Raw genomic sequence first — 25,527 nt, 5'->3', positions numbered from 1 at the left:
TAAACAAAGAAAACTGGGAAATTCAAAATGAGTGGAGCCCAGTGCAGTTCAGCAAGGCCACTGTGGCTAGACTGTCTCTCTAGATTCCCCTTCTCTGGGCAGGGCCTCTCTAAAAGAAAGGCAGCAGCCTCAGGCAGGGAATTATAGATAAAACTCCCCTCTCCCTGGGACAGAACACCTGGGGGAAGGGGTGGTTGTGGGCACAGCTTCAGCAGACTTAAATGTTCCTGGCTGACAGCTCTGAAGAGAGCAGCAGATCTCCCAGCACAGCATTTGAGCTCTGATAAGGGACAGACAGCCTCCTCAAGGAGTACCTGATCCCCGTGCATCCTGACTGGGAGTCACCTCCCAGTAGGGGCTGACAGACACCTCATACAGGAGAGCTCTGGATGGCATTTGGTGAGTGCCCCTCTGGGATAAAGCTTCAAGACGAGGAAACAGGCAGCAATCTTTGCTGTTCTGCAGCCTCCGCTGGTGATACCCAGGCAAAGAGGGTCTGGAGTGGACCTCCAGCAAACTCCAGCAGACCTGCAGCAGAGGGGCCTGACTGTTAGAAGGAAAACTAACAAACAGAAAGGAATACTATCAACATCAACAAAACAGATATCCACTCAGAGACCCCATCCAAAGGTCATCAACATCAAATACCAAAAATAGATAAATCCTTGAAGATGCAGAGAAACTAGCACAAAAAGGCTGAAAATTCCAAAAACCAGAATACCTCTTCCCCTCCAAAGGATCACAACTCCTCACCAGCAAGGGAACAAAACTGGAGAGAAAATGAGTTTGATGAATTGACAGAAGTAGGCTTCAGAAGATGGGTAATAACAAACTCCTCCAAGCTAAAGGAGCGTGTTATAACCCAATGCAAGTAAGCCAAGAACCTTGAAAAAAGGTTAGGCCAATTGTTAACCAGAATAACCAGCTTAGAGAAGAACGTAAATGACCTGATTGAGCTGAAAAACATAGTACATGAACTTTGTGAAGCATACAAAAGTATCAATAGCCAAATTGATCAAGTGGAAGAAAGGTTATCAGAGATTGAAGATTAGAGAAAAAAAGAATGAAAAGGAATGAACAAAGCCTCCAAGAAATATGGGTCTATGTGAAAAGACCAAACCTACATTTGTTTGGTGTACCTGAAAGTGACAGGGAGAATGGAACCAAGTTGGAAAACATTCTTCAGGATATTACCTAAGAAAACTTTTCCAACCTAGCAAGACAGGCCAACATTCAAATTCAAGAAATACAGAGAATGGCACAAAGGTACTCCTTGAGAAGAGCAACCCCAAGATATGTAATCATAAGTTTCACCAAGGTTGAAATGAAGGAAAAAATGTTAAGGGCAGCCAGAGAGAAAGGTCAGGTTACCTACAAAGGGAAGCTCATTGGACTTACAGCTGATCTTTCTACAGAAACTCTGCAAGTCAGAAGAGAGTGGGGGCCAATATTCAACATCCTTAAAAAAAAGAATTTTCAACCCAGAATTTCATATCCAGCCAAACTAAGCTTCTTAATTAAGGGAGAAATGAAATCCTTTACAAACATACAAATGCTGAGAGATTTCATCACCACTAGGCCTTACAAGATCTCCTGATGGAAGCACTGAACATGAAAAGGAAATACCAGTACCAGTCACTGCAAAAACACACCAAATTATAAAGACCATTGTTGCTATGAAGAAACTGCATCAACTAACAGGCAAAATAACCAGCTAGCATCATAATGGCAGAATAAAATTCACACATAACAATATTAACCTTAAATTTAAAAGGGTTAAATGCCCCATTCAAAAGACACAGACTGGCAGATTGGATAAAGAGTCAAGACCCATGGGTGTACTGTATTCAGTAGACTCATCTTACATGCAAAGACAAACATAGGCTCAAAATAAAGGGATGGAGGAAGATTTGCCCAGCAAATGGAGAGAAAAAAAGAAAATCAGGGGTTACAATCTTAGTCTCTGATAAAACAGACTTTCAACCAACAAAGATCAAAAGAGACAAAGAAGGGCATTACATAATGGAAAATGGATCAATGTAACAAGAAGGGTTAACTATCCTAAATATATATGCATCCAATGAAGGAGCACCCAGATTCATAAAGCAAGTTTTTGCAGACCTACAAAGAGACTTAGACTCCCAAACAATAGTAGTGGGAGACTTTAACACCCCATGGTCAATATTAGATCAACGAGACAGAAAATTAACAAAGATATCTGGGACTTGAACTCAGCTCTGGACCAAGTGGACCTAACAGACACCTATGGAACTCTCCACCCCAAATCAACAGAATATACATTCTTCTCTGCACCACATTGCACTTATTAAAATTGACCACGTAATTGGAAGTAAAACACTCCTCAGCAAATGCAAAATAATGGAAATCATGACAGTCTCTCAGACCACAGTTAAATCAAATTAGAACTCAGGATTAAGAAACTCACACAAAACCACACAATACATGGAAACCGAACAATCTGCTCTTGAATGACTACTAGATAAATAACAAAATTAAAGCAGAGATGAAGAGGTTCTTTGAAACCAATGAGAACAAAGACAAAATGTACCAGAATATCAGGGACACATTTAAAGCAGTGTGTAGAGGGAAATTTATAGCATTAAATGCCCACAAGAGAAAGCAGAAATGATCTAAAATCAATACTCTAACATCCCAATTAAAAGAACTAGAGAAGCAAAAGCCAACAAATTCAAAGGCTACCAGAAGACAAGAAATAACTAAGATCATAGCAGAACTGAAGAAGATAGAGACATGAAAAACCCTTCAAAGAATCAATGAATCCAGGAGCTGGTTTTTTGAAAAGATCAACAAACTAGACTGCTAGCCAGACTAATGAAGAAGAAACAAATAGACACAATAAAAAAATGATAAAGGGGATATCATCACTGATCCCACAGAAATACAAAATACCATCAAAGAATACTATAAACACCTCTACACAAATAAAATACAAAATCTAGAAGAAATAGATAAATTCTTGGACAGATACACTAAACCAGGAAGAAGTCAAATTCCTGAATAGAACAATAACAAGTTCTGAAATTGAGGCAGTAATTAATAGTCTACCAACAAAAAAGGCCAGGACCAGAGAGATCCATGGCTGAATTATACCAAATGTACAAAGAGGAGCTTGTACCATTTAGAGGGAAAGTACATTTCAGAAGGAAAGTACCATTCCTTCTGAAACTATTCCGAACAATAGAGAGAGAAAAAAAAATTCCAAATAGGGAATCCTCTCTACCTCATTTTATGAGGCCAGCATCATCCTGATACCCAAACCTCACAGAGACACAACAAAACAAGAAAATTTCAGGCCAATATACCTGATGAACATCTATGCATAAATCCTCAATAAAATATTACCAAACCAAATCCAGCAGTACATCAAAAAGCTCATTCACCACAGTTAAGTCAGCTTCATCACTGGGATGCAAGGCTGGTTCAACATATGCAAATCAGTAAACATAATCCATCACATAAACAGAACCAATCATAAAACTACATGATTATCTCAATAGGTGCAGAAAAGGCATTTGACAAAATTCAACAGTGCTTCATGCTAAAAACTCTCAATAAAATAGGTACTGATGGAATGTATCTCAATATAATAAGAGTTGTTTATGACAAACCCATAGCCAATATCATACTGACTGGGTAAAAAATGCTGAAAGCATTCCCTGTGAAAACCAGCAGAAGACAAGGATGCCCTGTCTCGCTGCTCCTATTCAACATAGTATTGGAAGTTCTAGCCGGGGCAATCAGGCAAGAGAAAGAAATAAAGGTATTCATTTAGGAAATGAAGAAGTCAAATTGTCTCTGTTTGTAGATGACATTATTGTATATTTAGAAAACCCTATCATTTCACCCCAAATCTCCTTAAGCTGATAAACAACTTCAGCAAAGTCTCTGGATACAAAATCAATGTACAAAAATCACGAGCATTGCTATACACGGATAACAGACAAACAGAGCCAAATCATGAGTGAACTCCCATTGACAATTGCTACAAAGATAATAAAATACCTAAGAATACAACTTAAAAGGGATGCGAAGGACCTCTTCAAGGAGAATTACAAACCACTGCTCAAGAAATAAGAGAGGACACAAACAAATTGAAAAACATTTCATGCTCATGGATAGAAAGAATCAATATTGTGAAAATGGCCATACTGCCCAAAGTAATGTATAGATTTATTGCTATCCCCATCAAGCTACCACTGACCTTCCTCACAGAATTGGAAAAAACTACTTTAAGTTTCATATGGAACCAAATAAGAGCCCACATAGCCAAGACAATCCTAAATAAAAGAACAAACCTGGTGGCATCACCCTACCTGAATTCAAACTATACTACAAGGCTGCTATAACCAACACAGCATGGTACTGGTACCAAAACAGATATATAGACCAATAGAACAGAACAGAGGCCTCAGAAATAACACTGCACATCTACAACCATCTGATCTTTGACAAACCTGATAAAAACAAGCAATGGGGAAAGGATTCCCTATTTAATAAATGGCATTGAGAAAACTGGCTAGCCATATGAAGAAAGTTGAAACTGGATCTATTCCTTATACCTTATACAAAAATTAACTCAAGAGGAATTAAAGACTTAAACATTAAGACCTAAAACCATAAAGACCCTAGAAGAAAACCTAGGCAATACCATTCAGGACTTAGGCATGGGCAAAGACTTCATGACTAAAACACCAAAAGCAATGGCAACAAAACCAAAATTGACAAATGACATCTAATTAAACTAAAGTGCTTCTGCACAGCAAAAGACACTATCATCAGAGTGAACTGGCAACCTACAGAATAGATTGAATTTTTTTCAATCTATTCATCTGACAAAGGGCTAATATCCAGAATCTACAAAGAACTTAAAAAAATTACAAGAAAAAAACAAACAACCCCATCAAAAAGTTGGCAAAGGATATGAACAGACACTTCTCAAAAGAAGACATTTATGCAGCCAACAACCCTATGAAAAAAGGCTCATCATCACTGGTTATTAGAGAAATGCAAATCAAAACCACATCGAGATACCATCTCACACCATTTAGAATAGTGGTCATTAAAAAGTCAGGAGGCAACAGATGCTGGAGAGGATGTGGAGAAGTAGGAATGCTTTTATATTGATGGTGGGAGAGTAAATTAGTTCAACCATTGTGGAAGACAATGTGGTGATTCCTCAAGGGTCTAAAAATAGAAATGCCATTTGACCCAGCAATCCCATTCCTGGGTACATACCCAAAGGTTTATAACTCATTCTACTATAAGGACACATGCACATGTATGTTTATGTGTGCAGCACTATTCACAATAGCAAAGACTCAGAACCAACCCAAATTCCCATGAATGACAGACTGGATAAAGAAAATGTGACACATTAACACCATGGAATACTATGCAGCCATAAAAAAGGTTGAGTTCATGTCCTTTGCAAGGACATGGATGAAGATGGAAACCATCATTCGTAGCAAACTAACACAAGAACAGAAAACTGAACACCACATGTTCTCACTTTTAAGGGTGAGTTGAACAATGAGAACAGATGGGCACGGGGCAGAGACCATCGTACACCAGGGCCTATCAGGGGATTGGGGGATAGAGGAGGGATAACATTAAGAGGAATGCCTAGTGTAGATTATGGTTGATGGATACAGCAAACCCCCATGGCATGTGTAGACCTATGTAACAAACCTGCACGTTCTGCACATGTAACCCCAGAAGTTAAAGTATAATTAAAAATAGCAAAAATTAACTGGGTGTGGTGGCACACACCTGTAGTCCTAGCTACTTGGGAGGCTCTGGTGGGAGGATCACCTTAGCCCAGGTGGTCAAGGCTGTAGTTAACTGTGAATGTACCACTGCACTCCAGCGCTTTAGCGTCAGAGCAAGATCCTGTCTAAAACAAAACAAAACAATGGAATGATGATTGTCAGAGGCTGAGGGGAGAAGACATAGGGAGTTACTAATCTGTGGGGATAAAGTTTTAGTCAAGCAAGGTAAGTACCCTCTAGGGAACTGCTGTGCACATTGTACCTATAGTCAATCATACTGTATCATACACTTAAAATTTTTATTAAGCAGATTTCATTTTAGATGCTTTTACTAGCATAAAATAAAATTTTAAAAAAAGAAAGTACTTGCTTTTTGGCTTTTATTAGATCAAGTGGCTGGGGGTAGAGATTTGTGGAAGATACTAAAAGAGAAACCAGGGGATGACCTGCTTTTTAAATTTTATTATTTATAATTATTATTTTTCTTTCAGATCCCACTCCACCAGGATGGTTGACTTGCTTTTAACACAACCTCTTAGTCACAGGTACTCAGGGAAAATTTCTTCACATAATGTCGTCTTTCCTTGCCAAATATCAACTTGATGAGTGTGAGGTAGACACAGAATTCAGTAAAATCTTAATATAAAAATCACTTAACTGGGCTTTAAGAACATTTTCTTTGAATTTACATTTAAACATATTTGTCTGATTCTTAAAATCATGCGTCCATGAACCCCTAAGAAATATCCTGTTTTGTCTGGGAAATACCCCCACAAAGATACTGATGAGCCCAAAGATGAAAACAAGTTCTAGAAGATGTTACTTGTTGGAGAGGAAGCTCATATGCAACAGTGAGCATAGAAAAGGCAGGTGATGGTTCAGCACTAAATTTGAGGATGGTTTAATATATTTGCTCATAAGACACACACCTTCACAAATCATTGGAGAATGTCTGGAAAGAATTGATTTTTTTAAAAGGTCAAGTTGGCAGGGATTGTAGGTCAAAATATCAAATTCAATGAAAAAAGCAAAACTGAGTATTCATATTTCATAAAAATGAAAGATAATAAATATTATTTTATGAACAGGAAAGAAAAAGTATTGGAATGCAAGTGAAATTGTAAAAATTAATTTTCTTTGGGGAAAATAATCAGGGCACATGTTCAAGTTTCATGTCATGTGTTTCAGTAATTTGTAGTTTATATATATCTATAATATTACTTTAGTAACTAGGAAAAAATATTTGAACAGGACCCAAAGAATAAACATGCCCATCATTCCTCCTAGCATTGTCCAGGAAGGAGTCCAACCAAACAAGCCTTGATCACGCTACCTGAACCCTGTCATAGCTGGCTTCTTTCCCATGCAGGACATGAAGTTCCCAGGCTGATTCATTAACTCTCAGACTGGGACTCTGGAAGTGGCTGTGTGAACTCCTTAACTGTGAAGTACGTGAGGAAAACTTTATATGGGAACAGAAGTGTAATAAAGCAAATCACAAGAATGTCAATAGCAAGTATCTGATGTGCCATCAAAAGAAGTGCTTTGTAGAATAAGCACAAGTCTAACAAATTTAAAAGTAGATTTGTGCCAGTAGTTTCTTGGAAAACAGTCAAAGGATCTTTCCCAAAGGCAGTAAATGAGTATCTTGTCTTCCCACATTGGCATTATCTAAAACCCTGAATTGGACACAGAAATGCACCCCATATTAGCTTCATGAAATTGGGCAAGTTACTTAACTTCTCTGACCCTCAGTTTCTTCATCAGTACAATGTGAAAAATAACAGTGTCTACTTCATAAAGTTGTTACATGGACTAAAAATATGCCTCAGCTCAGGCTATAACTCTCATCTCAGGATGTGGCACCTAATGAAGACCCAGTAAACATCTGCTGTTAAAAAATGATAACAGAAATTAAACATGTGCAAGGGCAAAACAGAAACAAAAACAAAGACAACCACAGACAACTCTTTATATGCTAAAACACAAAATCATTAAATAAAGGTTTATTAACATCATATCGAAGACATATTGTATCATACGTAAGCATTACATCAAATTCTGTATAATAAGACACAAACAAATACAAAGCAAAGTTGCTATGGTAGTATAAGTTACCATTAAAATAGGAAAGTTCTACAGGATAAGGGCAACTTAGCAATACTTTGTCAATTATTCATCTTTTGTCCCTAGTGCTTGATATTTATCCATGTCAGAGAAAACTTGCTTATATATAGAAAACATATTTATGCAGGCCAATCTTTAGTACACTTTAACTTTCCCCTATTTTAGTAAGTTACTCCTCATGTATGCTATTCTGGTGAAATTCACTGAGTAGCACTAGAGTTCACAATCATACAGGTGGATGTGGAAAAATGCATTCACTGGGTACCAGATGTATCTGAGTTTAAATTTCAACTCCATCTTGTATTAACTTTGTGACCCTGAGCACATTATATAATTTATTTGTTCTTTGGGTTCCTCCTGAACTTAATGAGAATACGAAATGTCTTCATCTCAGGGTTGTTATGGGGATTAGATAATGGTATTTCAAATGCTTGGCACTCAGTATGTGCTTAAATGTTGTTAGTTTCTCTGCTTCTCCAAAAAGGAATCTAGGAGATCATCACCCTTCTCATTTTACCAATGAGAAAGCTCAGGTCCACAGAAGTTTTTAAAAATGCCCAAAGTCCCACTTCTGCCCTCTTTCCTCTGCTGTCCTCTTATTAGCTTGCTTAACTTCAATAGAGAAGAGAAAACTCAGTGGAATAAAAAAATTATTTTCCTCTTTTTAATATAGGTAAGCCATCAAGAGACTTTTAAAGTAGGAGTGAGTTTTATGAAAGGTAATAAGTAGTCTAAGAACTGTTTTAAATCTTCAGAGATATTAAAAACAGAAGTTCTTTTCTTCCAAGATTTCCATAGCAGAACATAAGTATTCTGTATGCTTTGGCACCAAAAAACTCCAGAACTAAGTATTTATCTGCATGTTTTAACTCAGGCCTCCCAAAATGCTTGCCCATGGAACTGGCAAAGGAACTGGCATTCAGTATTTAGAGCAGCCAAGTTTGCTCAGCCCACAGCTGTATTTGAAGCACAGCTCTCTACCATTAGTCAATGGAACTTGTACAAAATGCAATTTAGATGTAAATTTTGTGATTCTTACCCTGCTTTCATATTTCTGTCATCTTTTTCCATACCTGAAGATCACCCCAGGACAACCCAGTGGAACCTGTGATCCCGTGCAGAACAGAAGGCAAAATTCTGCAACCTGTAATTTGCAGCTTGACCGCTTTATTTGAAGAATGACAAGCTTTATTTAGCAGGAAGGAGATATTCAATACTACTCTTTTAAAATAGTCAACCAAGAAAGAGTCTGCTATTTCTTTAAAAATGTTTTTAAAGTTATATTTTACCATAAGGGAACTGGTTGAATTTTATGTGGTTATTTAAAACATACACATATGCTTGTTTGTCTCTCTCATCCAGAAGTTCTTACCACATCCAGAAGAGCTGGAGACGTCCAATGTTGCTAAAGCTACTGTAGCTACTGTGATACATGGAAACTCAACCACTGGAAATGGGCCATATTTATGACTAGATCAGTTGCTCTTATCAAATTGCTCATACAGCAATCTATGTCTATAGTTATAACTCTGACACTGGTTAAGCCACAATCTTGTTACTTCAGTTGTATTGACCCGAAGAGCACAAACCAGGTCAGACAAATGTAGATGCTTATGAGACATTTCCCAGTGGTTCTTGAGGGTGGCATGCTATTTCCAAAAACTGTTGGTCTGGCAATGTGGAAATTATCAGGCCTACATGATGAAAGAAACTAATATATTAATCCTATTTAAATAGGTCTGAGTTCATTTTATAGGACGGGATGAGAATAAACAATCAGACTTCTATGCCAGTGATGTATTAATATACTTGGTTCTGTTTATTATAAATAATTTTTCTCAGAAACACACTACTGTCAGAGTTATAACAATTAAATGTGGGCATTTTGGTTTTTTTTCAGTCTATCTTAAAACAACTATTGGTGTTATTCTGTTAGATCCTATTTACACAAATTGAAAGGATTATACCAAAAGGTAATTATAGAGAAGAAATGGATATTTGTTTATTTCCAAGTCATGGCATTTGATTGGGTATTAGTCTTGGCAGGTATTTATAAGAAAAGAGAAAGACAGACTACATTTTGAAGTTGCCCCTAAAAACTGACCAGTTTCAGACATTAATACTACTAGACTCAAAAACAAAATAACACATCTATCACACCCTCTAATTGTAAGAGTTTTTTTTTCAAGACTATTTTGTCTGGATCTCATCACCCATAACCAGTACTGATCTGCTCTGACCTCTCTGTTTTACACCGCTGTTTTAATTCAAAACATTATTCCCAGTTCTGAAGAGGCTTGGGGCCTGGCTCTATCCCGGGAGGTTACTTGATTGTGTTCCTGGCTCAACGTCTAGACGACATTTCTAACAAATTTCAGGGAAACCTTACACTGTCTTGCAAGTTCTCCTCTGTAGCATAAAGGGATGATGAATTACATTCTGGCACTTCATCCTTAGCTCAGTTTTTTAATGGATCTTTTACTAGGAATCAATGTCTTTCCCTGCACTGTCTTTCTCCCACAATACTGTGGGATAATCAATCCCACCCTCTCTTCATTGGGATCTAAATAACGACAGTGTAAAATGTAACCATGCCTAAGACCTTCAACTATTCAATCTAGAGTGAATGGTTTTTCCATAACGAAGATCTACAGCCTTTTATTTCTTTTACACTTAGAGTGAATATTTACAAATATCTTTGAAAGAGTTCTAAGAGTCAATCTGGAAAGGCATTCTAAAAGACTTTATTTCTGAACTTTGATGACTGTTTTTCAACGGTCAGGAATGGGGAATGTAAAGAGAAATGAAGGAAATCATGCCCAAATGCATGATCAACCACTCCTGGGAAATGAAAATGTCCACAAAATGGCCAGAATTGCAGAGATGCAATTCTGGCAGAGAGGATGGTGATCCAGGTCCAATGCTCCAGTGTACGGTTGCATGAAGGGCAGAATGAAAACATTAATAAAATCAAGTTACACTCAATCTCTTCTCTTGACTTCTTAGACATCGGAGAAAGAAGTGAGATAAAACTACACTTCTCTCCACACCTCACTTGTCTCCGTTTTCCTTTCTCCTACTTCCCACTTTCAAAACAACAAAGGCCCAAATCCCCAAAGACCCTATATTTTTCAGCCTAAAACTCTCTGGTGAAACAATGGTGCGTATGTCCTGATGATTTCCAGGTCATTTAGACGACTACATATAAAGACCAGTTAAAGTCTTGCAGTGGTCACTGTACTTGATCATAGGGAGAGGGCCAGAAGGCAGGTTCCCAATTGAATGAATCTCTGTCACACCATATCAGAGTTGGGGGAGGAAGTGGCTGGAGATGCTCCAGATGACCTTGTCCTCCAAGTTAGAGACTGTTTTTGTTTTGTTTTGAAGTGAGCCAGTGAATAAAGACAAAGAAGTACACTCTGGGTGAGTTGTCCCATGCTTTCTATAGTGAAGAAGTGTTTAAGATGATGTCCTGAGTGGACATTAAAGTGGGAGTAAAGGAATCTAGATTCTAGCCTTAATTGGGCCTCAATTTCCTCATCTGTAAAATGAGATGGTGGAACTGATAATCTCTAGAAGCTATTGGTGAAATATTGGAAGGGATACTAGACCGGTTTCAGCAACAATGAATCCCTTGAATTTTATACAAAAGTGTGTGTGTGTGTGTGTGTGTGTGTGTGTGTGTGTGTTTGTGGTTTTAAGAGCCAAACCATTAAGAATCATTAAGCCTTTTTCAAACTCTAAAGTTCATCTTTGTCATCTTTTAACTCTCTTCATCTTACCCAAATTGTAATTTTTTCAAATGTGTTCTGAGTAATGAAAATGAGTGCTTTTCAGGACTAACCCTTTAATGCATGTTTAAACATTTAATCTAGAAATTGATTATAAGGTAATTTAATGAAGAAAATAATCTGTCATAATTCTTATAGATTCTGGTTAGTTTCAGATTTTAAAAAAACAGGGCTTATAATTAAAGCAACTGACTAATGATCTCACAGCCTCAAGTTTATATGTGCAATGCAAACCTAGATTAGAAATACTTTGTGTCTCTAAAAATAACAAAATGACCACAAAGTTTTTTTTTCTTACAAGTTTGAAGTGGTCAATTATGGGTAACACATACATTCCTAAGGAAATCTGAAATGGTCTTGAAGAATAAGTTTCTTTGAAATAGTAAGTAACACAAAAAGTGTACTACTTTTTTTGGAAAATGATTCACAAATAACCCCTTTAAACCAAGAATTGGTGATTTATATTCTGGTCAGGATTTTGGAGTCTGGGCAATGCCATTACTTAGCTGTTTTGACTATGAAAACTTTTACAAATTTATTCTGACTTCTATGATCTTTAATCTCTTTTCAACACCTGAAAAATAATAAAGATTGTAAACTAAATGTCCTTAAAGAGTCTTCCCTCCCCAGTGATATATGACTATACCTGGGACTCTAAATACCCTGCTGTCTGTAGAGCCATCCTGGAGCTGAATGAACACAAGGTGGTGCTTTCATATTAGCTGCTTTCTAGTTCTTTTGTTAATTAAGTTTTTGTTTTTGTCCCCAGTTTAGCCGGATGCTCCTAAAATAGAAATTCATTAGTAAATAAGAGAGCTTCATTTTTTAAAATAGGTTTCCCCTTTCTTTAGGAAAATGGTAGAAATTTCACCATGTGTATTTTGTTTTTCTAATAATTTCAAAAAGGCAAATTGCACTGGGGCCATGAAATAATTTTGGATTTATCCAGACTATGTAGAAACCACCATCACAGCTGACCAAAAAAACAAAACCTTGGTTAAATTGAGTTGGCCGGGTTCCCAGGGTTTCCCAGGCATTAAGCAATATCTGAAAGTTAAGTCTGTCACCTTCAGAAGCTGCAATAACTCTTTCATTCACTATAGTCCCATTTAGCACATTGTTATATAATATATACGTGTATATATTATACACGTAATAATATATACGTGCCTACTATGAGAAAGTTGGTATTTATTCAAAGGCAGCACATTCTTAACTTAAGATACATCTCTGGGATGTTGTCAATTTTAAAGTCTCTCCTTCCAAGTTGGTTGGTTATATAGCCATGGGGTACTGCTCTTTATCTTTTAAAGAATTCTTTCAGGTGTCATTACTGTTGTGTACAGATAGGGTCACTTTTGTTTAGACACCTTAATACTGAGGATTGGATGATAACGTTTTTAAGGAACTATTTTCTCCTAAGGTAAGCAGAGAATATTTTATAAGCACCACCACTTATACTACCTTAACCATAGCCATCTATACTCCGGAGGAATGTTGCTGTTGAATGTCTCCTATATGGAGATGGTGTCAGCATGCAGGGGCAGTGTAGGGATAAAGAGATTATACCTGTCCACACTTATAGTCACAGCACTTTGGAATCATAGAATTCTACCAAAAACAACCTCTTATGATAGAAGGTATCTGACAATGTCATCTCATCTAAATCTATCACCTAATGTTACAGATGGGAAAGAGAGATGATGGGAGGTAAGAGATTTCTTAACATCATATGCTTTAGGTGATTGTAAATTCCAGACTTTTCTGACTCCTGGACCAATGTTCTCATAATACCTCATGATTTATGTTTAGAACCTATGGAGAATGAAGCTACCTAAAAGTGCCCTTTGTTCATGGTCTCCTATAAAAGATTTGTTATTATTTGCCTAAATTGCTTCTAACACCCGAAATTACTTTTAAAAAACCCATGAAAAATCAAAGTTAAAAGTAGTAGACCATCAATGCTATGAAACAGCAGCTTTCCTAGTTTTCTTCTTACTAATCAAAGTCCTGACGGGTGTTTGTTGTGTCAGCTAGAGATTAAAATAATTATTTAACTATTTTGGTAATATCGAAACAGATGAAAAATACTTGTATTATCCCAATTTTGTGCTTAAAATAAATGCTCATAATGTGATGTATTTTATGTTATTAACGACAATTTGTTGAATACTTATCAAGTTAGTGTTTGGCTTCTCCTATTCTTTTAAAACAAGTCTATTGTAGCTCTCTCAAATCTCCTAACAGCTTGCTCCTAGTCAATGTCAAAAATACAAATTTTAATAAGTATTTCTAATGCCATAGTAACTTTAGAGAGAGGAGGCATCCCTTTTTAACTACTAAAAAAGGGTCTATTTTGGTGCCAAACTACAGAAGGTGCAGTTTTGAGGACAGATTCGAAATTGAATACACCAAAGTAGCTGCTTGGGAAAATGAACAGCATATAATCTAGTATCTTTAATTTTATGTACATGAATATAATGTATGTCAACTTTGTACATGAGATACATACAGTATTTAAACATTTTACTCAACAAATAAGAATTTACAATAGCAATATAACTGACTAGAGGGCTGTCCACTTAATAATACTTAGATTAGATCTGTACTTTAACAGGAAAAGAACTTAATAGTTTACAATCATAGAAACACTGACATTTAAAACAAGAATTTATAAAATAATTTATATATATATATATCCTAGCATCTATAGAGAGGAATGATTTGCATTTGTGGGTGTGTGCAATGAATGGTATATTTTAAATTTTTAGGTAATAAAATAATTTAGAAGCAGTTCATGCAGTGGTCAAAGCAAGGAATGGCAAGTTCCTTCAAGAAGTCCTCTGTCTTTGACACCAACTGGCATCAGACACACGCTAGGTACCACGGGGCACTCTAGAACAAGTCTCCTTCAAGAGTTACTTATATAAACATCAATAAACACATGTTGATATCCTTCCTTCCATAGTACAAGTACAGGTCACAACTTCTCTCAGCTGTGGGAGTAGTCAGTTTATACTTAAAGTGATTTAATGTCCCTCCTGAACTTCTACGTAATGTATCTCTATAATAAGGTAACTAACAGAACTTCCTAGTTTTCACAACCTTACTCTGATACTTTACAGAGTGCCCCCCATGTCCTATGACATAAACATCCAGCAAGTAAGATTTGCCAGGCTGAAGACCTTTAATTGTTTCTGTGGTCACTGCTTTCTGCAGGTTTTGACTGTGGAAATATTTACAGAGGACCTTTTCTGACTTCTTCCTTATATCTGGTCCTAGGCATTGGTTTTGCTCTCTCTTCTTCTGGTCTTCATTGTAGTTATCATCCACTTCTTTTTTGTAGATGCAAAACTTGTTCCTTTCCTGAGTGCCTAGCCAAGCCACGGTGGCCGAGGAACAGGTACGGAGCTTGTCAAAAGCTTTGATTCGTGTGTCTTCAGGAAGAGAGGGAAATGACTGCTTAGTAGGCTTTGTGGTAGCTAGTATTTTCAACAGAGATGCTCCCTTCTTGTTTCCTTTCAGCCGAATGAGGTATTTCGCTTTACGTTTTCCTCTAAGCTGAAACTGCCGAATGCCTTCCACATTCTGAGACAGAAGAAGTTTCCCATCTCTTCTCACTTGGATTTGGACAGCATCCAGACAAGAGTGAATAAAGAAGGTGACTTTTTGGTGAGAAGAGACTGGAGCAAACCGTAGCATCTTTGCTCCCTTCCTTTTAACAAATACATCTGTAACCTTCCCATCTTTTAGCTCAACTGTTTTCTGTTTGGCTTCTTCCTTGGTCCTGGCAAAGGTGCCTACATAAGCAGTGCTCATGTTGCTGTTGATGTTGACTGCAAATACGTCAAAGTAGTACTGTGTGTCGGGTTTCAGATCAGAGACGGTAAAGATGTTCTTGTTTCCTATGCAGATTTTTTGAATGTCAACCTTGGGCCTGGAGTAGACATGACGCCCCAGTTTTGGAGAAGGCTTTGCTTGGAAGCCGCGTTCTTTACCTGAATTATCTGAAGGAAATCCAAAATGGGCAAAGTCAAAGGGACTGAAGTCTAGACCAGGTTTTGGTGCCATCATAAAAGCATCATCTGCACTCAGTTTTGCTTCCACTGCACAGAGACTTTTGAAATTGTGCTCTTTGTTGATGACCACACAGTACTGAATGGGTTGTTTCAGCAAAGAGGCAGTGGGGCTCGGTTTCCAGGCCAAAGTGACCGTGGTGCGCCCCAGGGAGGTCACATCTACTCTTGGGTCATAGGGTAACTCAGGGTATGGCTGATCAGATTCTGGTGTTGTGGTGGCATATATTTTGAAATGTGTGTCTTTCTCTGTTGAAAGAAGATCCAACTGATATAAACCAGATGGGGAACTAGAAGATAGAAAATACTCAACATCATTGCCTTTGTAGGAGAATAACTCAGTGCCTTCCTCATTAATGATCTGCTGCTTCTGCTGCTCAAGAGGTTCCAGAACACCTAGAAGATACACAAGAGGCACAGGCTATTGTCAGGGCATACACGGTGGCTTGCTAACCTTAACTTATGCTTTTATCTCATTTTTTTCTCATTATGAAAATATATGTTCATAAGTAAAAGTATTCATAAATGTATTAAAAGTTAATATTTATTTTGACCATTATACATAATGCTTTCATATATGTGTAAGGCATTTCTGAATTTAAATTATTTCTTCAGAACAGAAGGCAATTAGTAAAAATTTTAGGTCAGAGGCGGTAAGCTTTTGAGAAATTATTAATCCTGACTGTCAATTTACTTACAAAAAGAATTTTATCAGTTTGCATCTGGATGGCTAGCCATTTTGCTAATTTCACTATTGTTAGAAGGACTAGACATTCTGATTAAAATACAAATATAGAGAGAACCATCCCAGCAACCCAACCACAGCTGGTCTTCCCTGGACACCATGAACCACACTGTCCAAACCTTCTTCACTCCCGCCAACACCAACTGTCCCACCGTCCCCCCAACTATGAGATGCTGAAGGGGGAGCATGAGGTGGATGTGCTGGGGGTGCCCCATAACACTGCTCCCCCAACATCCACTGTGATCCATACCGAGACTTGCATGCCTGACCACGTTGTCTGGTCCCTGTTCAACATCCTTTTCATGAACTGCTGCTGCCTGGGCTTCATAGCGTTCCCCTACTCCTTGAAGTCTAGGAACAGGAAGATGGTTGGTGACCTGACTGGGGCCCAGGCCTATGCCTCTACTGCTAAGTGCCTGAACATCTGGGCCCTGATTTGGGGCATCATCATGACCATTCTGCTGATCATCATCCCAGTATTGATCTTGCAAGTCTATCAAAAGATCAAGAGGAATCATCCAGGCCCGGGGCTCTGCCTTTGACTGGTTTCCCATGTACTCCACCTTCCATTCCCTGCCCTGCCCCAAGCTGAATCCTGTATCAGCCCTTTATCTTCACACACTTTTGTATAATGGCATTCAATAAAGTGCACGTGTTCCTGGTAAATAAATAAATCATATAAAATAAAATACAGAATATAAAGTACCAGTAAGACTGTTTGGCCAGGTGTCATGGCTTATGCCTGTTATCCTAGCACTTTGGGATGCTGAGGCTGGAAGATCACTTGAAGCCAAGCCTGGACAACAAAGAGGGACCCTGTCTCTACAAAAAATAAAGATTAAAAAAAATTAGCTGGGCGCAGTGGCAAGTGCCTATACTTCCAGCTACTTGGGAGGCTGAGGCAGGAGGATTGGTTAAGCCCAGGAATTCAAGGCTGCAGTGAGCTATGATTGCAACCACTATGCTTCAGCCTGGGCAACAGAGCAAGACCCTGTCTCAAAAAATAAATAAATAAATAAAGGATCGTTTAAGGTGCATTGTATAGAACATGCACGCAGGAATACCACAGGAATAGTATTACAGCTAAACTAATTTTTTCCGCCGTTACGATAAGCATCAGATATCATACAGATATCAGTGTATAGATAAGTTTCCAGAGCTTGGTGAGTGACTAGATAGCTACAGTAAGAAAAAAACCTTTTCCAGCTTATCACTGCAGGTTGAAAGTGAGCTATACAGAATTTCATATTCCTAAACAATGGGATAAACACAATCATCAAACAGGTATATTAGCATCAAGATTTGGCCAGGTGCAGTGGCTCACGCCAGTAATCCCAGCACTTTGGGAGGCCGAAGTTGGCAAATTGCTTGAGCTCAGGCATTCGAGACCAGACTAGGCAGCATAGTAAAATCCTGTCTCTACAAAAATACAAAAAGTCAGCTGGGTCTAGTGGCATACACCTGTGATCCCAGCTACTTGAGAGGCTGAGGCAAGGGAACTGCTTCAGCCTGGAAGGTGGAGGTTGTAGTGAGCCAAGATTACACCATTGCACTCCAGCCTAGGTGATAGAGCAAAAGCCTATCAAGATTCATTTTCTGTATCTGTCTCATTACTCCCCATACATACTTCCATGATTTTCCTAATTGTTTTCCAATTTTCCTAATTGTTCCTCTTTGTAACTACTATAGCTTTCTGTTAGCCTCTTTTGTAGGGCACCCCTTGTCAAGTCTTCACCTTTAACCTATGATGCCCTTAAAGAGCCTTACTCCAGGGCTCCACACAGACTCTTCTCATTTCCCTTTTATCTTATTATTTGCTCTCCATCATCTGTGTCTTTTTTAAATGCTTAGCCCGCTCATCCTACTAACTTTGTTTTCATCTTGACCTTTAACTGCTGTGAAACGCTTCCCTGTTTCCACCTCTTATTCCCTGGGGATCAGAGGTTCTTAACCTTGGCTGTATATCAGAATCACCTGGAGGGTGGGGGCTAAAAATTCCAATGTTCGGACCTCACCCCATGGCAATTAAATCAGACCTTTGCAAGATCTAGGCATCAGCAGTTTTTAAAGCCTTATATGAGATTAGGATGTTTAGGCAAGATTGCAAACCACAGCCGAAGAGGTTAGTCCAAACCTCTCCCCTTCTCCTCAATCTGTCAGTCCCCCTAACCTGTCTCTCCTAAACCTTTTATTTTACCAGGGTCAATGTCATCTGATGCCACCCTCCCACTTTCCTTGTCTCCATCTCATACCTCCAGCTTCACCTGTGCACCCATGCTACTTTTTCTTACTAACACACAGAAGGTTGTAAGTTTCACAAGCCTTAAAACCAACCACTCAAAGGTCCAGGGCCAGATCTATCCTGCTGCTTACCTGAGCCTTCCCCACTCGTGTCCTCTGGCAGCTCCTGGAGGCTCAGCTTCCACTCCAGAGGTGCATCACAAGGTGTCACTGTAACTGATAATGGAGTATTGTCTTCTTCAACCACAAAGAAATACCTGTGGGAAAGTGGACCAGATTAAACTGTGGTAAATTTTTCTAACATTTACAATCAAGACTTAGTGGAGAAATCATTTGTGGGTTTTTTTTTTCATTGTATAAATTTTATAAAATTTTCATCAAATGTCACTCTATTTTCACTTAACAGAATAAAATTGGCTATTTGACACAAAAGATGATACAGCATTGACTGTGGAAGTCCAATAGCCCCAAGGATCTGCAACCAGATTTATCATCAAATACAGTGTGAAATAAAAGACATTGAACCCAAAGTGTTTTGAGTTAAAAATCAACACTCACCTGTTTATTTAACACAGGCCCTGCCATTGCAAAATAAATCACAAGCAAGAAAATTTCCAGGTTTGTAGCCTGTTAGGTGCTATGCCTTCCATACGCTTGGTGACAAATTTGTACATTACCTGGTGGGCACTCTGACATAATTGCAACTATTTCAATAGATCATTTTCACAGCATCCTAGTTCTAACGTGTATGTCTCTGGCAAAAAAAAAAAAAAATGCTGTATTCACATTTTTATATTAGTGACTTTTATTCACAGCTTTACTATTTATCTTTTTGTTTGTTTGTTTTGAGAGTGTCTTGCACTGTCTCCCAGGCTGGAGTGCAGTGGCGTGATCATAGCTCTCTGCAGCCTCGAACTCCTGGGCTCAAGCAATCCTCCCATCTCAGTTTCTTGTGTAGATGGGACTACAGGCGTGCAGCTACTTTAAATTTTTTGGTACAGATGGGGGTCTCACTATGGTGCCCTGACTGGTCTCAAACTCTTGGCCTCCAGTGATCCTTCTGCCTCAGCCTCCAAAAGCACTGGGATTACAAGTGTGAGCCCATTTCATATCTTTTTGAATGGCATTATCTGATCACCAGATTGTGAAATATTTTTAAAAACTAAAGATCACTGAGTCAGTCAGTAGAAAGATACATTTCTCGATCACAAGATTTTCTGTTGAATTAAATAAGTTAATGATTTTAAAACAAAAATTTAAAAATCAAATGTTCTACTCTGTGCCTTCCCCTGTGCCTTTATTGTAATGCTTTAAAAAGAATAAAAGTATTGCTTAACTATAGAAATACCATATATTCTTACTCCAAATAACTTACACAGTTTCACTTACTTATCTTTAAAAACCTATAATCTTGCCAATCAGGAAACCGTGGTTTCAGTTCTAGCAAGCCCAGAGTTGCTCATTGATTCCATGCAGAGAAAAGCAGGCCTTGCCTCCTGTGGATTGAACCTCCTGGGTATCTCTTATCTTCCTATTCTCTCCATAACCATGACCAACACTGACCACCAGAGTCTCCAACCCCAGAGGTCTCTACTGGTTCCTTCTCACCTCCCCAAACTCTAATGTCAGGAGTGAATCACAAGACTATGCCTGGACGTCTCTTTTCCACCTGCGCTCACTCCCTCTGTGACCTCAACCAGGCTCATACAATTAAGGAATTGTTTCCCACAGCTAAAATCTAAAGCTCTTACAGGACTCTAAGCTGGAAGACACATAGTATATTTGCTTTTTTAGGAGATTCCTCTTGCTGCAGTTTTAAGGAATGATTTGGAGGTAGTGAAAGTGAATATATAGGAAACTACTCATTAATTCATCCAACAAACGTTCCTTGAGGTTTATTTTAGTCTTTGAAACTAAAGGAAATTCAGCCTTGAAGAAGTGATTTTCAATGTAAGTAGGGGCAAAGGAGTTCATTTCAGGCAGAGAAAACCACATCCCATAAATGATTGATAGGGTGGGTAGGGTTTGGGAACTAAGGATGTCCTTTGGGGTTGGAGCACAGAGACTTAAATGGTTAGTCACAGGACAAAAGACAGGTGAGGTGGGCAGAGGCCCTGTCACTGCAGAGGTTTGTGACACAGACTCACATTTAAACTCATTTCTTCAGGGATGCTTTTTCTACCTCACTCTGGATCAGATCCTCATGTATTCTCAGAATGTCCTATACTTTTTACTTTGGGGCACTTATTATCACTTGTGACTATATAATTGTATTATTATTTGATTAATATTCATTTTCCTCAAAAGGGCCCTGTTAGGGTTCATTTATCACCTTTGTATTCCCATCACTTAGCACAGATTTCTGCATGTAGGTGCTTGAACAGCATTTTAAAATCATTGAATTACTAAATGAGTAAATAAAACCTAAGAATCCTAACACCAAACTTCTTGCTCTAGCCTGGTTCATATACCTAGAATCTGCTTCTATCTGAAGATACAGAATCTGAATGGAAATATAAGTACTTCCCCCCAGCCACCACCATTCAAAGATGCATTTGGAGATGGAGAATGTGAGGGGGACAGTGGGTGGACAGATAAAGCAAAGACCCTATAAATGCAAAAGCAACTTATTTACAAAATAGTAAAGTTAAACAATCATCTAGATAAAATAGGTGATTGAATTGTTTACTGTATGGAAAGTTTAATGTACCGTAAGCATTCCTGAAGAGAGTGTCGGAAGGCTTAATTTTCACTGCAGTCTACTTTTTGTGAGTAGAATTTTGTCCCTTTGGCCAGGTTGCATGGGAGTTAATAACCATATAAATACAAATGGACCTATCTATATTACAAAGACATAGGTACAACAATATAACTAGCTTGGCATCATGAAAGTAAAAGAGTGTTCAAAACTTCTTGTTTGATGTTGAGTATTATCTGAACAGCAGAGATAACCAATGCCACAGAAGGAAACAATGTCCAAGTTGGTCTATTATCTTCTGTTCTCATTTCACACAAGGAAGTAGTTTATTTCACAAACTGTGTCTCAGTAACTTAAATATAGGTCATAGGTGACCAATTACAAATAAAACAATACTTGCATTCCACAAGGTAATCATTGCGCATATAAAGCAGCAGGGAGTCCCTCTAAGTCAACATTTTCATATGGAAGGACTTACGATTAGGGATACATGATAGTTTGAATATACTTAACAATTTGACAGACATTTATTGTCTACCATCTACAAAGCAGCTGTAGAAGAGAGTGACAATCAGAGATGACAGGACATAATCTACGTATTCAAGGGATTTACTGGCTAGTGAGGGATACGGAAACGTAATTAATAACTAAGGAGACATGGCCCAGAATTACAGTGCTAAAGCTGAGGGATAAACATACTATGAGTCATTTAGCCTTTGGAATTTATGTATAAACATAAGAATAATTAATACGTTTGTTGTCTTTTTAAATCTACTGCTATGCAACTTTATCTGGAATTTCTTTTTTTAGTTGGAATATCAACAACATCTATGTGTGCTTATCACTGCATATTTCACCCCTAGAAATGAAGTTTCTACTTGTGGCTGTAATTCATCACTAGTGTAAGTCTGCTTTTACTAGTTCATGTTAACATTTTTTCCAGTTGTGGCTACCAAGGGCCTCAATAATTATTGCTGGAAAAAACATAAAAATAAAGAATGAATAAATGAAAGAAATAAAAATGAGAAAATGCTGTTTTATAATGTCTCATAATAAAAACATGGAATTTTTGTTTAAAAGTGTAATTTCTAAAACAACTGTTAGACGTGAATTTAAGTTTTAAGAAACGGGAAGACTAAAGAAGATAAATTATTCGATTAAGTGATTTGATTACAATGAGGAATGCTGTGTTTATACTGCAAAGAAGGCAGTGCACAAGGGCATTTGGGAAATGAAGGTAATTTCCACAGAAAAATTTTGATTTGGTTTCACTCACGCGTAAATTTCAAAGGGCGAAATAATATGAAAAGCCAAATGTGTTCACCAAGAACTCAGTTATCAGTTAAGATTAAGTTGAAGTAGTAGGACTGCTTTATATGCCTTTTACTGTTTTTACAGACTCAATTTTAGTCAGGACCAAGACACCAAGTTCCTTCAAGCTAATCATCGTCTCCTTTTCTGTCTTTACTATCAGGAGTATCATTTAAAGATTCATAATTATTTTATATGTTATGACAAGTCAGTTACCAGTCTAGTGTGTTCATGCAAACAACTGATTTCACTCAAGCAGTGCTGAAATAATATCCAAACAATAGGTCACTCCAGTCAATGTAAGAAAACTGATCACCTGCCATCATTTTGACTAAGCAGATGGAGATACGACTGGACCGTTAAGTGCAAGGGGTTCGGATCACCAACTTCCATGATTACTGTTAATCAAAACTGAAAAGATAACTAATTATCTGATACACCTCAACCTCTAGAAAATGAATTACTGATGTTCTCAGACACTTTAATCCTTTGGAATGTCAATGTATCCCAGGTTAGAAGAAGCAACTGGTTTTGAAATGTAATTATCCAAAGATTAACTATGTGTTCTAAACTTGTAAAGGGAGAGAAGAGTTTGAGCACTACAAAGTAGATAGGTTTAAATACTATTAATTTATAACATATTATATATATATATATATATAATATATAAATTTTAAAGGTCAAAATATTTAGAAACTTTATGTGAGCCCAATTTGTTGATGTTGGAGTAAAGGTAAATAAACAATGTCAGTTGCTATGACTGTTTGATTCTCTCAGTATCTGATGATATTTGTTAAAGAAATATTATAAAACAATGCATTGAGTGTGGTGTCTCATGCCTGTAATTCCAACATTTTGGGATGCTGAGGCAGGAGGTTCACTTGAGCAAAGGAGTTAGAGATCATCCTGGGCAACATAGTGAAACCCCCATCTCTACTAGAAATTTTAAAAATTTGTTGGGTGAGGTGGCACACCAGACCTGTAGTACCAGCTACTCATGAGGCTGAGGTGGGAGGATTGTGTCATCCTGGGATGCTGAGGCTACAGTTAGTCATGATTGTGCTACTGTACTCCAACCTGGGCAACAGAGTGAGCCTTGTCTCAAAAATAAAAATGAAGCTTAATGCCAACTCTTGAAGAATCATACATATTCATGAAAATTGATTTCATTTTAATCCTACAGAATCCTTCTTAGAAATATTCTACTGTAATGAAAATAAGAAAATAATCATTCCAAAGTTTAAGAAATGCAAGCATTGCCTCTTCTACCCAATAGGAGATGACAATCAGCAGGAATCAAACAGTCTCTATTTCATAATTAGAAGTTGCGCAGCCATTTTCACCCTTACAGAAAATCAGTAATACCATTCATAGGTTGATTTGTGAATTATCCAAACTAAGTCTAAAAGATTATTTTCTTTTTTGGAGGCATCATGTGTGAGCATTTTAATAAAGAAAATACTGCAGGGAGAATACCTTTTAGGTGTATCTCTAAAGAGGTAACTGCTGATTTCAGCTCCATCTGGAATTACTGATGAATCATGAAAAAATGCCTTGTCCCGGATCTGCATCTGAAAAAGTTCCTCATCCCGGGTGGGTAACTTCTGGGTCCTTGAGCTGAGTGGAAACAGGAGCCATAGCAGACACCAGTGGAGCAGCACCATCCTGAGGTAACAGAAATGACTGCTTGTATTAGTTCTGCAGGTAGACACTCAGGCAAGTCACAGACTTTCTAAAGGGTTAACATTATTTTAATTTTGATGGAAACTAAGGGACGCATCACATATTTTCGATACATGCACATGATCTTGAAGGGAACTTTTCTACATTTTTTCTTCAAATGACTTCATGATGTTGAGAATAAATTCACTAGAATTTCAGGCATTAACAAGATTTTGAAATGAAAACTCTTGCTGCATTAACTTCCCTGGGTATTCAGAGAGAAAATCCTCACTTCATTACAGCAGAAGCCTATATGGACATTGTAGATAACACTGTATCAATGTCTCAAAGCTTGTACAAAAATAATCTCTTAGGGTCAGTTCTTTGAACTATTATAAAACTTAAACCAATGGTTGGTTGGTATCATTGCTCAGCAGTGAAGTTGCTAATTGATGGTGTGGTTGAACTATTACATTCAACAGAAATCACAGAGACTCTTTGAGAACCAGAAAACCATCACTGCTCAGTTGTTTTTATTCTTCCCTAAAATCTGACTAGAGGCTAAACATATATAACTCTCTATATAGTATTATGCTTTCATAAGTCAGGGATTTTTAGAAATCATAAAGTTCATCTCCCTCACAGAATAAGCAATTTGTTCAAAATTACAAGATGAGTTAGTTGATGTCTAGTTGTTATCGGGTACGAGAGTCTTCAACACAACATTGACATATACATCCCATCATTTTAGAAAGTGGGCTTGAACCCCCACTCACATAACAAGCTAGAAAGATCTATATTTAAAACATTTGTTTTAACCTAGAGCAGAGTTACATTTTGGCATGTGTCACTGACTTTCATCAAAGATTCTCTAAGTAATGATGGGTCGTTCTCTACTGTACATTGCTGTAAGGATGTTGTCACAGACACTGTGTTCCATATGTCTTGGTGTTCCCAACAGAACTTAGAAGAATGCCTTCCTTGGTGTTCCCAAGGAAGCCCCAGGTAGGCAAGTTCCTTGACATGACAGGTGCTCGTGAAAAATTTTGCTTCCTCTGACTATTTG

At 37.7% G+C, this 25,527-nt stretch overlaps 1 protein-coding gene and 1 long non-coding RNA gene across 4 annotated transcripts in view; one reads left to right on the top strand and one right to left on the bottom strand.

Moving 5' to 3' along the window:
- LOC141584078 (uncharacterized) overlaps positions 1–12,334 on the top strand; it is a 115,690-nt gene extending 103,356 nt beyond the window's left edge. For all 3 annotated transcript variants that reach the window (XR_012517026.1, XR_012517025.1, XR_012517024.1), the window contains 2 exons: positions 6,302–6,355; positions 9,017–12,334. This is a non-coding gene — a long non-coding RNA (uncharacterized LOC141584078). The remainder of the gene's footprint in view (positions 1–6,301; positions 6,356–9,016) is intronic.
- A 43-nt stretch (positions 12,335–12,377) lies between these two features.
- NDNF (neuron derived neurotrophic factor) overlaps positions 12,378–25,527 on the bottom strand; it is a 40,061-nt gene continuing 26,911 nt past the window's right edge. The window contains exons 2-4 of the mRNA XM_003936223.4: positions 24,276–24,464; positions 18,923–19,047; positions 12,378–16,200 (exon numbers count right to left, since the gene is read on the bottom strand). Of these exons, the coding sequence (XP_003936272.1) occupies positions 14,807–16,200; positions 18,923–19,047; positions 24,276–24,463 (1,707 nt within the window). The 5' untranslated portion in view covers position 24,464 and the 3' untranslated portion in view covers positions 12,378–14,806. The remainder of the gene's footprint in view (positions 16,201–18,922; positions 19,048–24,275; positions 24,465–25,527) is intronic.

Source organism: Saimiri boliviensis, chromosome 3 (genome assembly GCF_048565385.1).
Source record: "Saimiri boliviensis isolate mSaiBol1 chromosome 3, mSaiBol1.pri, whole genome shotgun sequence".
NCBI classification, from domain to species: domain Eukaryota; kingdom Metazoa; phylum Chordata; class Mammalia; order Primates; family Cebidae; genus Saimiri; species Saimiri boliviensis.
The sequence above is the reverse complement of the archived record's forward strand: the minus strand, read 5'-3'. Positions and strand labels throughout refer to the sequence as shown.